Source organism: Typopeltis vanoorti, chromosome 12, assembly GCF_054136105.1.
Source record: "Typopeltis vanoorti isolate ZY-2024b chromosome 12, IOZ_Tvanoo_1.0, whole genome shotgun sequence".
Taxonomy (NCBI): domain Eukaryota; kingdom Metazoa; phylum Arthropoda; class Arachnida; order Uropygi; family Thelyphonidae; genus Typopeltis; species Typopeltis vanoorti.
This window is the reverse complement of record NC_143560.1, coordinates 30,234,476-30,250,522: the sequence shown is the minus strand read 5'-3', so window position 1 is coordinate 30,250,522 and position 16,047 is coordinate 30,234,476. Positions and strand designations below refer to the sequence as shown.

The window sequence follows — 16,047 nt, the reverse complement described above, 5'->3', positions numbered from 1 at the left end:
TGTATTCTTTTGATTACATAGATGATTTGTGGATATTTAGGGAGGATGGAAGGAGGGTGTGTGCAAAAATGAGGATTTGATGAGTGCTAATATGAATTTGATGACAGAAAGTGTTACTAGCGAGAATGTTGCAGGGAGAATGAGTGCTCGTTTGAAAGAGAAGGATGATGTGAAAGAAAGGCGAAAAATCATTGAAAAAGAAAACGAGTGATTTGAAAACTGTAATTGATGGTAAAAAAATGGAAGCGAGGCAAATATGGAGGAAGGCAACAAAATTGAGAGAAAGAATGAAACCGGAAATAGTGTGATGCAAGGTTCGAAAGTGGGAAAAATCAAAAGAATAAAAGATAGTGAAAGCTGGACACATGGACCAAATGTGCAGAAACTCAAAAGGATGAACGAGAGTGAAAGTGTGAAGAGGGGCCTTGAGTTCGAAAATTAGAAAGATTGAATGATAGAGAGAATGTGACGTGAGATTTGAAAGTTGAATTGGGTTGGATGAGGCAAGAGATGAAATGGATGCAGAATGAAATTACAAAAATTTGGGTGAAAACAATTAAAACAAACGATGTTGGTACGAAAGAGTTAAACAAAAGATGAGTGAGTGGTGCTGTATGGCGACTCCATTATTAAAAGTATGCTGGATGAGAGGATGCACAGGGTATGTTTTCCAGGGAGTAAAATGAGTAGAGTGATCGAGGCATTGGATATGAGGAGGGAGCAAGCAAAGGAGTTGATCATTTTAATAGGTATGAATCACTTGACAGAGGACAAAAAGCATGTCAGAATGGATATCAGGAGGCTGCTTAGACGGATAAAAGAGAATAGTGCGACAGGAAGGGTAGTAAGCGTGTTGCCTAGGTATGACTGTGGTGAAATGAGGCGGAGAGCAAAGATTATGATATGTTAGCTGTAATGTGTGAGGAGAAAGGAGTACAGTTTGTTAATGTGTGGAGGTTTGAAGGACGAAGTGAACTTTATCAGAGAGAGATGGACTGCATTTGAGTGGTTATGGTGTGAGTCTCTTGGAGAGATTGCTGCTGGAAGGTAGAGAAGTGCATACAGAGAATGAATCAGATCAAGTGGGAAGTGATGTGGAAGAGCAGGAGAAATTGAAGAGGTGGTTATGAATGAGGAATTGAGTGGCACGAGTATGAAAAATAATAGAACAGGTGTGCAAGAGGAACAGGGAAATGGGGAGGCTCAGGATGGACAGGGGTACACAGCATGTGAAAGGTGGATGCTCCAAGAGAATGCAAGTGCATGTGTAGACAGGAAAGAAATGGGATGACCTGGGATCAAGATGAAACAGTTGGAATTGAAGAGGGTTCTAAAACGAATAAGAAGAAAGGTAAATGGCCACAGTTGAGCATGGAGAGATCACATCAAATGAGTGGTATCAGTGGAACTAGCTGTAGATCGAGGAACGAGCTGTTGTGTTTGTATACAAATGCTAGAAGTGTAAAAACCAAGGAAGATGAAATGGTTGCACTAATTGAGTTTGTTCACCCAAAAATTGTTGGAATAAGTGAGACATGATTAGATGAGGATGACATCCTGACAGGAATAGAGATGGAAGGGTATGATGTGTTTCGTGAGGGCAGAAGGGGTAAAAAGGGAGGGAGAGTGCTATTGATGATAGAGAAAGAGTTATGTTCATACAACATAGAGATGCAAGAGGAAAATAGTGCCGTGGTTTTGAGGCAGTATGGTGTGAGACAGAGGTGAATGGAATGAAATACTTGGTTGGATGTTGTTATAGACCAGGTAATATGGATGGTAGTGATAATGAAACGTATGATCAAATTAGCCAAGCAAATAAGAAAAGGGTGATTATTATGGGTGATTTTAATTATGACAATATAGACTGGAATGATGAGATAGCAAATTGAGTTTCTGAGTGATAACTACCTCAGACAGTATGTAACAGAGGGCATGCAAGGATTGAGGGTCTTGGATTTGGTCATCTCATCAGAAGATGTAATTATAAATGAGGTGTCAAATCACCCACTAATTGGTGAGAGTGACGATGAGGTGATTACCTAGGTGGTTGCCAGCAGTGTGAGGACATCTGTGAGAAAAGGGTATATGTGGAACTACAAGAGGAATGATTATGAAGAGCTCAGGAGACAGCTTGCAGATGTAGCATGGAATGAGGAGTTAGCTGGAAAAGAGATCAAAGCAGCTTGGGGGATTATCATAAGCTATCTAGTAGATGCAATGTCTAAATGTATTCCAAGGGTGAGAAGGTTAAATAAGGTAGGTGTGAAATGGATGAATAAAGACATTAAGCATGTGATACAGGGGGAAAGAGGGCATTATGGAGGCAGCATAAGAGAAGTGGAAATAACCAATTCCATGAGAATTACAAAGACCAGGCAAGGCGGGTGACTTGGCTTCATTAGCTAACAGCAGTTAGCTAATGAAGCCAAAAAGAATCCTAAGGAGTTCTTTTGATATGTAACCAGCAAAAGAAAGAATGATAATGGAAGGATGACATTGATTGGAGAAAATGGTATAAAGACAAATGTTGGAGAAGGTGTGGTGGAGATACTTAATGAGCAGTTCATAAAGATCTTTCAATCTTGAGAATGTGACTTCATGGAGAGATTGAGAGCAGTTGATGATGGGGAGGAGAGACTGACTGTAAGTGAGCAAGAGATGTTTGGGAAGTTGAGCAAACTAGTTGTTAATAAAGCTGTGGGACTTGATAATATATCACCACATATTCTTAAGGAATGTGCCAGGGAGTTGACTTGACATATTTAATATGAGTCTTGCACTTGGTCAAGTTCCTAAGGAATGGAAGGAGGGCAAAATTGTGCCACTTCATAAAGGAGGTGATCGAACTCAATCATCAAACTATAGGCCTATCTCTGTGTCAGGCATTGTGGTTAAGTTGTTGGAGAAGCTTGTGAGAACCAGAATTGGGTTGACAAATGGTATTATCTTTGATGGACAACATGGATTTGCTAAAGGGAGGTCATGTTTTAGTAATCTACTTACTTATTACAACAAGGTGACTGCTTCCTTGGACAGAGGAGAAGGATACATAGTAATATACTTAGATTTCGCAAAGGCGTTTGATAAATTACCGCATGATAAGTTGATAGTCAAACTAGAGCAGATGGGGTTGGATATTAGATTAGTTCATTGGATTGGAAACTGGCTATCTGATAGGTATCAACAAGTTGTGTATGGGGTGCGATATCCAGGAAAAGAAAGTCACTAGTGGTGTGCCTCAGGGGTCTGTTTTAGGGCCATTGCTGTTTAACTTGTATATTAATGATATTGGTGAAGATTTGGATGGAGATATTCAGTTGTTTGCAGATGATGCAAAGTTGGGACGAACTATGAAGAGTAGAGAAGATGTTGTGGCCTTACAAGAAGACTTGAATAAATTGAGTGATTGGGCATGGGAATGGAGATGCAAGTTCAATTTTGGAAAATGTAAGGTTTTAAAATTTGGAAAACAAAGATGGGATGCAGAATTTATGCTTGGTGAGGATATATTGTTGGAGGTGGAAGAAATAAGAGATCTGGGGGTGATAGTGGATAAGGATCTGAAATTTAGGGGACACATAGGCAAAATTGTGAAGACAACACAAAGGCTTCTGGGAATGATACAGAGGACACTGACTTGTAGAAATAGAAAGATTCTTGTTCCATTGTATGAGACTTTGATTAGGCCACACATGGAAGAATATTGTGACCAGATTTGATCACCTGGTTTTCAGAAGGATGAAGAGATGTTGGAAAGATTCCAAAGGCGATTGACTGAAGTAGTTTTTGACCTCTGGAATGTCGAGTATGAGGAAAGCTTGGGAAGATGTAATTTGCAGAGTCTGGTGGACAGGAGGAAGAGGAGAGATATGATAGAGACTTACAAGTTGGTAAGGGGTTGTTATAGGATCAATTCTGGAGAGGTTCTACAGAAAATAGTGGGAGATCAGGGGAGAACCAGAGGTCATCCCTGGAAAGTGTATAAAGAGGGGGTGTGAGAAGCAGGTTTTTTCCATGCAGAGTTGTGAATAATTGGAATGCCCTGCCTGAGCGTGTGGTGTCTGCAGAGAACTGAGTGTGTTTAAAGCACAGTATGATGAGCTGTGTTTATGATAAAAGGACCTCCCAGATGAATCTTTGACTAAATGGGTGTCTTGGGTAATAATAATAATCTTGCAGAAGTAGAAACTAATATTCACACGTTATAGTTTCTACTTGTTCTTTCAACAATATCAAGACAAGTAAATTCCAGTTAATTTCAAAAGCTCAAATTACTATAAATAATAAACTTCAAACAAAACAGATTCAAATAACAGTTTCTACATTGTTAGCAGTTAAGCTTCTTAAAAAACACACAAATTAGAGAAAGAAATTCTGTAACTTTAATTTCTTCCTTTTTTTTTTTGTTCTTCTTCTTCTCTTCAAGGATTATGCATTTGCCTGTTCCAGCTTCACTGGTCCTTCCATCTTGCAGTTGGTCTTCCTCTCTCTTTCTTTCCCTTTGGTCTATATCTATCCACCTCTTTTGGAAGTCAATATTTTCCTGTCCTAAATAGATGTTCTTTCCATTTCTCTCTATATTCCTTGATCTTTTCATTTATCACAGATATCTAGTTCTTTTCTGATGTTGTCATTTCTTACATGGTTCAATTTTGTGGATCCTTTAACTGATCTTAAGAATCTCATCTCTGCAGCTTGTATTTTACTTTCATATTTCTTTTTAACAGTACATGTTTCTGAATCATATGGTAGAGTGGGAATGGCCATTATTTATAAAATTTTAGTTGAGTTTCTCATATTGTTTTTTTTATTCAGTCACCTTTCAATTATTCAAGATTTTCTGAAATTTCTTTATTTTTTCATCTAAATCTTTATCTTTTAGATACGTTATTATGCAGCCTAAATAATTAAACTCTGTCATATGTTCTATTATTTTATTTTCGATAACTATTTTTGATCTAACATGATCTCGACTTTTAAATGCCATGACTTTTGTTTTCTTTTGTGAAATTTTTAAATTGTATTATTATTATTATTACATGACACCTCCATGGAGTACAAGGACTCATCGTGAGAGGGCCCTATACTTTGATTCGCTAAATACATCTCAACCTCTCCGCTACTCCTTAAATCTCCTACTATGACACTACTATCATCAATGCCATCACCAACAGCAGTATTTTTTGTCTGTAAATTGAATCTATTCTGAAGGCCAATTTGTCTCCACACGGGATGAAAAACCTCAGTTTCCAGGAGGAAAAAACCCTGCTACCGATCTCTGTATGAGATCGGCTAACTCACCTTCAATTGAAAAAGCTCATATAAGAGTTCCCCCTTGTCACAATGAAAATCGAACCCAGGTCTTTTCAAATCAAAGGGTGCAATGTTCCACTGTTTTTCCAACTGCACTATGGAGATATTGTTGGCTTATTTTGTTTAATTCATAAACTGATTTTTGAAGGTCATCTTCATTGTCTTGTAATATAATCTGATCATCTGAATACAACATTGTATTAGTAACAGTTCTTCTGGTTAACTGGATACCTTGTTTTATGAATCATAGATAATATATATATTTAATGGAGTTGGAGATAAGCTACATCTCTGTCTGACACCGTGATTTATTTCAATCTCTTCTGTTAATTTATCACCTAACTGTATTTTTGTAACTTTATATAAACTTTGTATTGTTTGTACCAAATGTAATGGATATCCTTATTTTTTCATTATATTCCATAGTTTTTCTCTGTGTATTTTATCAAAAGCTTTCTCATAATCTATAAAGGCCATGAGTCTCTAAATTATATTATCATCTTTTTTCAATAATTTGTTTTAACACATAAATATTGTCTATACATGATCTTTCATGTTTGAAACCATTTTGTTCTTCTGAGAGTAGATTGTTTGCAATTAGAATTTTACTGAACATTTTGTAACCTGTATTTAATAAACTTATTCCTGTGTAATTTATACGATCATCTCTGTCTCCTTTCTTAAATATAGATATAACCTTAGCTTTTAACCAATCTGAGGGAACCTCACATTTCCTCCAACAGTTATTTATTAATTTTAAGAATCTGTGATGTAAATGTTCACCACCTTGTCTTATGCCTTAGTTTCTGTTTTATTTTACACACACACACACACACACACACACACACACACAAACACTGTGCTTGGTTTTAGTGATTATAAAGAAAGTCACTGATTTGGTAAAGACTTGTTCAATACTTAAGGCACTATATGTAGAGCCATATATAGAAATCATGAAATCGACATACACCAATACAATAGCACCAATTCATATTATGGAAACATCTCCACTGTCGAAATGCAGAGAGGCATAAGACAAGGTGACACTTTCCTCCAACAGTTATTTATTAATTTTAAGAATCTGTGATGTAAATGTTCACCACCACATCTCCAAAGCTCTATGTGTATGCCATCTAATCTGATTGATTTTCCATTTTCTGATACCTTTATTGCTTCTTTTAGTTCTTCCAATTTTATTGCTTCTATATCAGCACTGATTTCTTCATTATTATTTTCTGTTATTTAAATTTGGATCATACCATAAATTCTTATACTGTTCTATCCACTGTTTCTCTTGTATTATGTTAATTTGTGCTGTATATCTTTCTTCATTTTTTAATATCTTTAATATTTTGTAGGCTATACTTATCTTCCTTCTTCTGTTTGTTTAATAAATTGGTCCCAAACGACTTGTGAGTTTTCTGCACTATGGCTATGGTTTTAGTTATATTTGTTTTGTTTTTGTATATTTCTTCTGTTTTTTCCTTTGTATGGTTTTGAAAGAATGATTTGTATGCCATTTGTTTTTCTTTTATTGCATTTTCTATATCCATGTTCCACATTTTTAATATTTTTCTTTTTTAATATTTTATTTTTCTTTCAAGGACTTCAGAGGCTGCTTTATGGATTATCTTTATTAAAGTTTTCCATTCTTCTATATATCCACTGATTTGGGTTTCTTTTATGTAATCTGTTAATCATGATCGATACACCATTCTAATGTTTTTCTTTTTGTAATAGATATACTTTGTATACTTGTTCTATTTCTTGTTTTTTTCTTATTTACTTCCTTTCTCCATTTTGCTAGTATTTCTATTTTAGAGATCTATCTTTCTATTTTTTTTGTTAATGATTGCTTTTATATATGAAAGGTACTCAGGGACATGATACTGATTTTTTTTTTTTTAAATCTTCTATAAGAAGATAAAATATATTTATACTGAACCACACATATTTTTCAGGTGAATTTTAGTGATGATTACATGCATTTGTAAAATAAAACAAAAACTAATGCATAGGCATTAGTTTTTGTTTTATTTTACACACACACACACACACACACACACACACACACACACATTGTGCTTTGGTTTTAGTGATTATAAAGAAAGTCACTGATTTGGTAAAGACTTGTTCAATACTTAAGGCACTATATGTAGAGCCATATATAGAAATCATGAAATCGACATACACCAATACAATAGCACCAATTCATATTATGGAAACATCTCCACTGTCGAAATGCAGAGAGGCATAAGACAAGGTGACACAATATCCCCAAAACTATTCACAGCATGTTTAGAAGCAATATTCAAACTTACCAAATGGGAAGAATAAAGTATGAAGATAAATGGGCGATATTTAAGCCATTTATGCTTTGCAGATGACATACTTATCTTCATTTTAAATCTATATTAAATATAGACTAGTATCTATGAACATCAATCACTAACAAAAAAAAGCTAGCTTAAAGATAAACCTAAAGAAGAACAATTGACATTCAACAGCCAAGTGCAACCAGAAATACTTAAAATCAATAACAATCATTACATATACTTAGGAAAATAGAATATCAACTGATCAAAATACAATGGAAGAAGTCAAAAGATGAACAATGCTTGGGTGGAAAATGTTCAGAAAATTAGTCAACATTCAAAATCAGTTACCACTATACATAAAAAGAAATGTTTTTAACCAGTGCATTCTCTCTATTTTGCTATACAACTGTGAAACATGGACATCACATGTAAAGGAAACTCAAAAACTAAGAACAACACAATTTAGTATGGAAAGATGTATGCTTGATATCACAAGAGTGGATCACAAAAATAATACATGGATAAGAAATCAAACCAAAGTCTCTGACATTCTTGAAAGAATGAAACATCTGAATTGGTAGGGGAGGGGAGGGGGAAGACATACTACTTAAAGACAAGACCAATGATGTACAAAAGAAGTACCAGACTGGATTCTGGAGGAAAAATTATCATAACACTGATCAAAATCGCAATGGATTGATGAAATCGTCAGATTTGCAAGAGCGACAAAAGGGGAAAAAAGCCATTCACAAACAATCTTGAAGTCTGGAAGGGCGTTTATCTAGCAGTGAATCAATAATGGCTGATGATGATAGGGTGACAATAATTAAAGAGGAGATGTTCAGAGCCATGTAGCGAAAAATGTATCGGACAAAATTCAACCAAACTTGGTGTAAGTACACTCTGGGACATGGGGATTTTGATTTACAAAAGATAAAAAAAAAGTACAAAATTCTGCCACAGGAGACATTTGGTGCAATAAGCACGTGGTTTGGGATTAATTAAACAGTAACGGCTAGAAGAGACACAACAAATCAATTTTCATGTTTGTATAGGTTACAGATGTGGTTCAATATGTCCTCCTTTCAGATGTTCTAAAAACTACATTCTATGAATAACATTTTCTATATCAAAATGCAATGGATCTGCATTGATTTGCCTCGCATGCTGTGTTATTCTGTCTTTCAAGGTTGCTAAATCAGGAACATGTCCTTCATACAGCAAGGATTTCAGATGGCCCCAAAACCAAAAGTCACAGAGGTTGAGATCAGGCAAACAAGATAGCCATGCTGTGGAAATGTATGACTAATCACTCTGTGTTCTGTGAAGTGTTTTTGAAACATTCCCTGTACCGGCAATCCAATGTGAGGTGGTGCTCCATCTTGTATGAACATGGTAGGGTCAAGGCATCTTCACTGCTGCAGTTGCCTTCATTACATTTGTATGATCTGAACACAAAAATCAATTTTTGTATTCAGAACATACGTTAAAATTAACTAGTTTTGCCTAAAGATAATTTCACTCATGATATCAGTACATATAATCATTATATTATAGTTGTAATAATTCCGTATATTTAAATACATTTAGAGATATGAATTTCTTTTGACCTTCACACATGAATGTAGTTTATATTATCATATAACATGGAATTCATTCTAATTAAAAATGCATATAAATACATACTTTGTTAGCCTGATTTATATCAATATTTTGAGAAGAAAAAATATCTTCCAAAACAGGTAAATTGCCTTCTTCCACAATATGGAACAATGAATCCACAGTACATTCTTGTTCTTGCTAAAAGAAATAAAAATATATATTATTATTATTATTATTAAACAAGACCTCATGGAGTCAAAGACTCATCTAGGAGGTCCTTTTATCTCACACACATCTCATCATACCGGGTCTTAAACACATTCGAACTCCTTGCAGACACCACACTCTCAGGCAAGGCATTCCAATCATTCACAACTCTGCACGAAAAAAACCTGCCTCTCACTCCCCTACTCACATCCTCTTTATACAGTTTCCAGGGATGACCTCTGGTTCTCCCCTGATCTCCCACTATTCTCTGTAGAACTTCTCCACCATTGATCCTATAACAACCCCTTACCAACTTGTAGATCTCTATCATATCTCCCCTCTTCCTTCTCTCCACTAGACTCTGCATACATCTTTTCAATCTTTCCTCATACTCGACATTCCAGAGGTCAGAAACTACCTTAGTCAGTCACCTTTGGACCCTTTCCAACATCTCTTCATCCTCCTGAAAACCAGGTGACCAAATCTGGGCACAATAGTCCATGTGTGGCCTAATCAAAGCCTTATACAATGGAACAAGAATCTCCCTACTTCTACACGTCAGTGTCCTCCTCATCATTCCCAGAAGTCTTTGTGTTGTCTTCACAATTTTGGCGATGTGTCCCCTAAATTTTAGATCCTTATCCACTATCACTCCCAGATCTCTTATTTCCTCTACTTCCAACAATATATTCTCACCAAGCATAAATTCTGCATCCCATTTTTGTTTTCCAAATTTTAAAACCTTACATTTTGCAACATTGAACTCACATTCCCATTTGCTTGACCAATCACTCAATTTATTCAAGTCTTCTTGCAAGGCCACAACATCTTCACTACTCTTTATGGTTCGTCCCAACTTTGCATCATCTGCAAACAACTGAATATCTCCATCCAAATCTTCGCCAATATCATTAATATACAAGTTAAATAGTAATGGCCCTACAACAGATCCCTGAGGCACTCCACTAGTGACTTTCCTTTTCCTGGATATTGCACCCCCATACACAACTTGTTGATACCTATCAAATAGCCAGTCTCCAATCCAATGCATTAATCTAATATCCAACCCCATCTGCTCTAGTTTGATTGTCAACTTATCATGAGGTACTCTATCAAAAGCTTTTGCGAAATCCAAGTATATTACTGTGTATCCTTCTCCTCTGTCCAAGGAAGCAGTCACTTTATTGTAATGAGTAAGTAGATTACTAAAACACGACCTCCCTTTAGCAAATCCATGCTGTAAAGATTATACCATTGTTGTAAACCCAACTCTGGATCCTAGTTCTCACAAGCTTCTCCAACAACTTAACCACAACACCTGACACATAGATAGGCCTATAGTTTGATGCTTGAGTTCGATCACCTCCTTTATGAAGTGGCACAATCTTGCCCTCCTTCCACTCTTTAGGGACTTGACCAAGTGCAAGACTCGTATTAAAAAAATATGTCAAGGCAGGTGTCAACTCTCTGGCACATTCCTTCAGAATACGCGGTGATATATTATCAAGTCCCACAGCCTTATTTACATCTAGTTTACTCAACTCCCCAAACACCTCTTGCTCACTTACAGTCAGTCTCTCCTCCCCATCATCAACTGCTCTTAATCTCTCCATGAAGTCACATTCACAAGATTGAAAGATCTTTATGAACTGCTCATTAAGTATCTCCACCACACATTCTGCAACAGCTGTCTTTATACCATTTCCTCCAATCAATGTCATCCTTCCATAATCATTCTTTCTTTTGCTGGCTACATATCGAAAGAACTCCCTAGGATTCTTTTTAGCTTCATTAGCTAACTACTGTTCATACCTCTCTTTAGCTACTCTCACCAACCAAGTCACCCTCCTTGCCTGGTCTTTGTAGACCTCATGAAATTGGTTACTTCCACTTCTCTTATGCTGCCTCCACAATGCCCTTTTTCTGTGTATTGCATGCTTAATCTCTTTATTCATCCATCTCACACCTACCTTATTTAACCTTCTCACCCGTGGTATACATTTAGACATTGCATCCACTAAATATTTTTTGAAAATCCTCCAAGCTGCATTGATCTCTTTTCCAGCTAGCTCCTCATTCCATGCTACACCTGCAAGCTGTCTCCTGAGCTCTTCATAATCACCCCCCTTGCACTGCTGGCAACCACCCAAGTAATCACCTCATGGTCACTTTCACCAATTGGTGGATGATTTGATACCTCATTGATAATCACATCCTCCGATGAGATGACCAAATCCAAGACCCTTAATCCTCTTGTGCCCTCTGTTACATACTATCTGAGGTAGTTATCCCTCAAAAACTCAAGAAACTCATTTTCTTTACTTCCAGTTGCTATCTCTTCATTCCAGTCTATGTTGCCATAATTAAAATCACCCATAATGATCATCCTTTTCTTATTTGCTTGGCTTATTTGACTATACATTTCACTATCACCACAATCGACATTACCAGGTCTATAACAACATCCCACCAAGTATTTGATTCTATTCACTTCTATCTCACACCATACTGCCTCAAAACCACTGGCCCCATTTCCCTCTTGCATCTCTACCTTGTATGGACATAACTCTTTCTCTATCATCAATAGCACTCCCCCTCCCTTTTTACCCCTTCTATCCTCACGAAACACATCATACCTTTCTATCTCTATTCCTGTCAGGATGTCATCCTCATCTAACCATGTATATATACAATTACTAATTTATAATTAATAAATATAATTTGTTTTTATTTGAATTTTTACATAAATACTCTGGATTTAGAGAAAGATGTTGGAAGTTTATTTTCCACTTGGTTAGACTATAATAAATCTAGTTTAATCCTTTATCCAAGTGTAAGTAAACAAAGTTTGCGCCTGAAGTATCTTCAGGACTGAGGCAACTCATAGTAAAGGTGGACCAAGCTCTCATCACTCCTTGCCTCAGTAATTCCCATAATGCAAATCACACCTCCTTATGGACATGTATAATGCTGTGCATTAAGGGAAGGGCCACTACCCAGACTGGTTTCAACCTTTATTGAGGTCTCGTCAGTGGGAGCCAGACTCAGAAGTGGTGATACTAAGACAGAAGCAATGGAGAGGTCATGTTTACTTATACAAGTTGCCAAAAGGTGTACCACCTTATTATTAAATTACTCTGGATTAATCTTTTTTACTTTGTTTACTTATTTAATTACTTTGTTTGCTTACACTTGGATAAAGAATGAAACTAAATTTATTATAGTCTAACCAAGTGGAAAATAAATTTCCAACATCTTTCTCTAAATCCAGAGTAATTTAATAATAAGGTGGTACACCTTTTGGCAACTCGTATAAGTAAACATGACCTCTCCATTGCTTCTGCCTTAGTATCAGCACTTCTGGGTCTGGCTTCCACTGACGAGACCTCAATAAAGGTCGAAACTGGTCTGGGTAGTGGCCCTTCCTTTAATGCACAGCATTATAAATGTCTGCAAGGAGATGTGCTTTGCATTATGGGAGATACTGAGACAAGGAGTGATGAGAGCTTGGTCCACCTTTACTACGAGTTGCCTCAGTCCTGAAGATACTTCAGATGCAAATTGCTTACACTTGGATAAAGGATTAAACTAAATTTATTATACATAATATACACAGAATATTTGCTTTATCATCATCATCAATTTCCTGATATGTACCCTCAAAGGGTGTTCATCAAACTAATATGACACATGACAGCATTACATGATTAAGTTTACATTATTAATAATCTCCTATCAAAAATTTTCCTCCAAATTCCTACTACTTCTCAGCATGCCAATATTGTTGTATCTAGCATTTCATTCTTCTAATGCATTTCTGATTGAATCAATCCACTTAGAACTTGATCATCCTCTCAGTCTCTTTCCTGCCCATCTTAGCAGCAAACCTTAACCTTTCCTCTTCCATTCTATTCAGGTGACCATAACACTTTGATTAGCCCTGCTCACATATTCTTGAATGCAAGCAATGTGAAATTCCTTCCTAATATCTTCATTTTAATATGATTCTGCCATTGATGCCACCAGTTCAGGTCCCTATTTTGTTCTAAAAACTCTCATATCTCTGGTCTCTAATCTTTGATTAAATGCTTTATTTCTAACTCGAACTCTCAGATCCATAACTTAAAACTGATTTGAACACTGTTCTATATACTGCTAGTTGCATATACATTTTGGCTAATTTCTTTCTTATTCCATATAAATTTATTCAACTAGGTTCACCATCAAATTAGCTTTACTGTTGTCTATTTCCAGATTTAACTTATCTTCACTAAACACTGAGCCTAAATAGCTGAAATATTTTACTTTTTCTAAAGGCTCTCTATTCAGAATGCAACTGAACTTTTCTATGTTCCTGCCTATTTTCATAGTCTTGGTCTTATGCTAATTTTCATGCCAAATTTGTTACAGCTGTTAAGAGTCATCGGGGTGTGCTTAAGGGGAAAAGCCGTATAACTGGGAGGAGACCTCCATGTAGCCATGTAAGAATGAGGAGAACTGATTAGGAATTCTGACCTAATCTCCAATCTTCACCTTCTCATGGTGCATCCTGTTGGGTATCTATCCAAATACTAAAGTAATGAGGATGGGGTGGGAATTTGGAATTTAGCTGACAAAATTCCACTTTGTCACTTTGTACTATCATTTTACATTGTGGCTTAAACCACAATGTAAAATGATATACAACATGGCAGAATTTCATGTTGGCTAGGGCATTGCCTGTTTAAACATGTCCCTCATTTTTTTTATCAAGGGAACCAGGGCAAACAGCCCTTCCCTGACAAAAACATATAATTGTAGTATTTTCAAAAGCTTTTTTCTGGGTATACCTTGTCATATATCTTTTCGACATCTAGAAAAATTAAGTGCAGATCCTTGTCATATTGCCATGATTTCTTAACTATTTATCGTAAAGTGAAAATCGTATCTTCATAACCTCTGTTTGGTCTGAACTCAGCTTGTTCTTCTCCAAGTTTCTCTTCCACAATCTTTCTCAACCACTTTTTAAGTATACTTGTATAAATCTCATCTGGAAGACTTAGTAGAGAAATTTCTCTGTAATTCTCACATTCAGCTTTATTCCCTTTTTTTATAGAATCATCTGGAATTTGACCTTCTGACAAGACATCTTGAATTATGCAGTGTAGCTACTGCAAACTTTTATACCTCTATATTTGAGTATTTCTGGTCGAATATCATCTACTCCAGCTGCCTTTCCACATTTCAATTTTTAATGGCTTTTTCTACCTCAAGTACAGTCATCCCTCGACTTATGTCAGGGTTCCGTTCCATTAAGAAGGATGTAAGTCAGTTTGGACGTAAGTCAATATATTAAATCAACTGAGTTATAGAGATTAGGGACTTAACAGTAGAGACTTCTTATCGGCTAGGGACTTCTCATCGGGACTTATGGATTCACCATATATTTTCACATTATGCAGTGCAAAACGCTGCTTGAATCTCATGAACCAACCGGAAGAAGCGTTGAATTCGTAGTCGTAATCAGACCCTACTTTCTCCTTCAACATGTTGTAGAGACTTAGTGCCTTAGCAGTTATGGTCATAGTGCTAAGGGGTATGCGCCTTTGGTTCAGGTCCTCTATGCATGATGGAAGTAGCTTTTCTAATCACTAATATGACCTTGTCGTTGATTTGTCACTATTGTCAATTTAATGGAAGCAGATCCTTTCACAGCCTCTACGATTTTATCCTTATTTTTCAAAATGGTCATCACTGTAGAATGAGACCATCCGAAGTCATGTGTGATCACACTGCCTGGCTTACCAGCTTAATGCTACATTATAACTTGCAACTTCATTTCAAGATCAATCGCTTGCCTCTTTTTCTGTGATTCTTCACTAGGTTTTTTAATTGGATGTGCAGGGGTCATGTTGCACAAAATATCGCAAACTAATTAACGATAAATACACAAATAACATATATTTCAAACACAAAATCAACAGACGAACTGTTGAAGCCAAGTGCCGACTGCTGAGGTAGGTTGCCACTGAATGTGCTGTTGCATGATGCATTGTTGTTAAATAAAAACCTTTTTACTTTACGCTCGCATCTTGCTCAAAAGTATAGTAATCCCTCGATTAGTGTGCCCCAATTAGTGTGTTTTCGATTAGTGCGCCATATACATCTTAAAAATAAATGTTATATTTTTTTGTTACATAATTTGTTACAAAAATTAAAAATTATGATTTTAAAAATTTTCTATCTATGCATTTTTATGGCTAACTATTTTAAAAAATCACTCACCAGAATAAAATAAAATAATTTAGTTATCATACTACACTACTTCCATGTATGCTAAGCTAAGTTCCAAATTTTTACCGCCAAATACAACTTCTCCCATACAACCTATGGGCCAGGGGATTATCGCAACCTTTAAGGCATACTACCTGAGAAGAACGTTTAAACAGGCAATAGAAGCAACATCTGGTGAGAATTATATGACATTAGTCTTATTTCTGGAAGAAATTTAATGCTAAATCTGCTATTGAAAATATTCATCAATATTGGAATGAAATTACTGCTAGTAATATGCGAACCATTTGGAAGCACTTCTTCCACATTGTGCAAAAGATTTTGGAAGCTT

The 16,047-nt window shown here is 36.1% G+C and overlaps 1 protein-coding gene across 1 annotated transcript in view; it reads right to left on the bottom strand.

Moving 5' to 3' along the window:
- The window catches only part of LOC150100659 (death-associated protein kinase 1-like), a 441,829-nt gene that overhangs the window by 414,049 nt on the left and 11,733 nt on the right, over nucleotides 1-16,047 (bottom strand). The window contains exon 2 of the mRNA XM_090401850.1: nucleotides 9,321-9,434. Within this exon, the coding sequence (XP_090257976.1) occupies nucleotides 9,321-9,434 (114 nt within the window). The remainder of the gene's footprint in view (nucleotides 1-9,320; nucleotides 9,435-16,047) is intronic.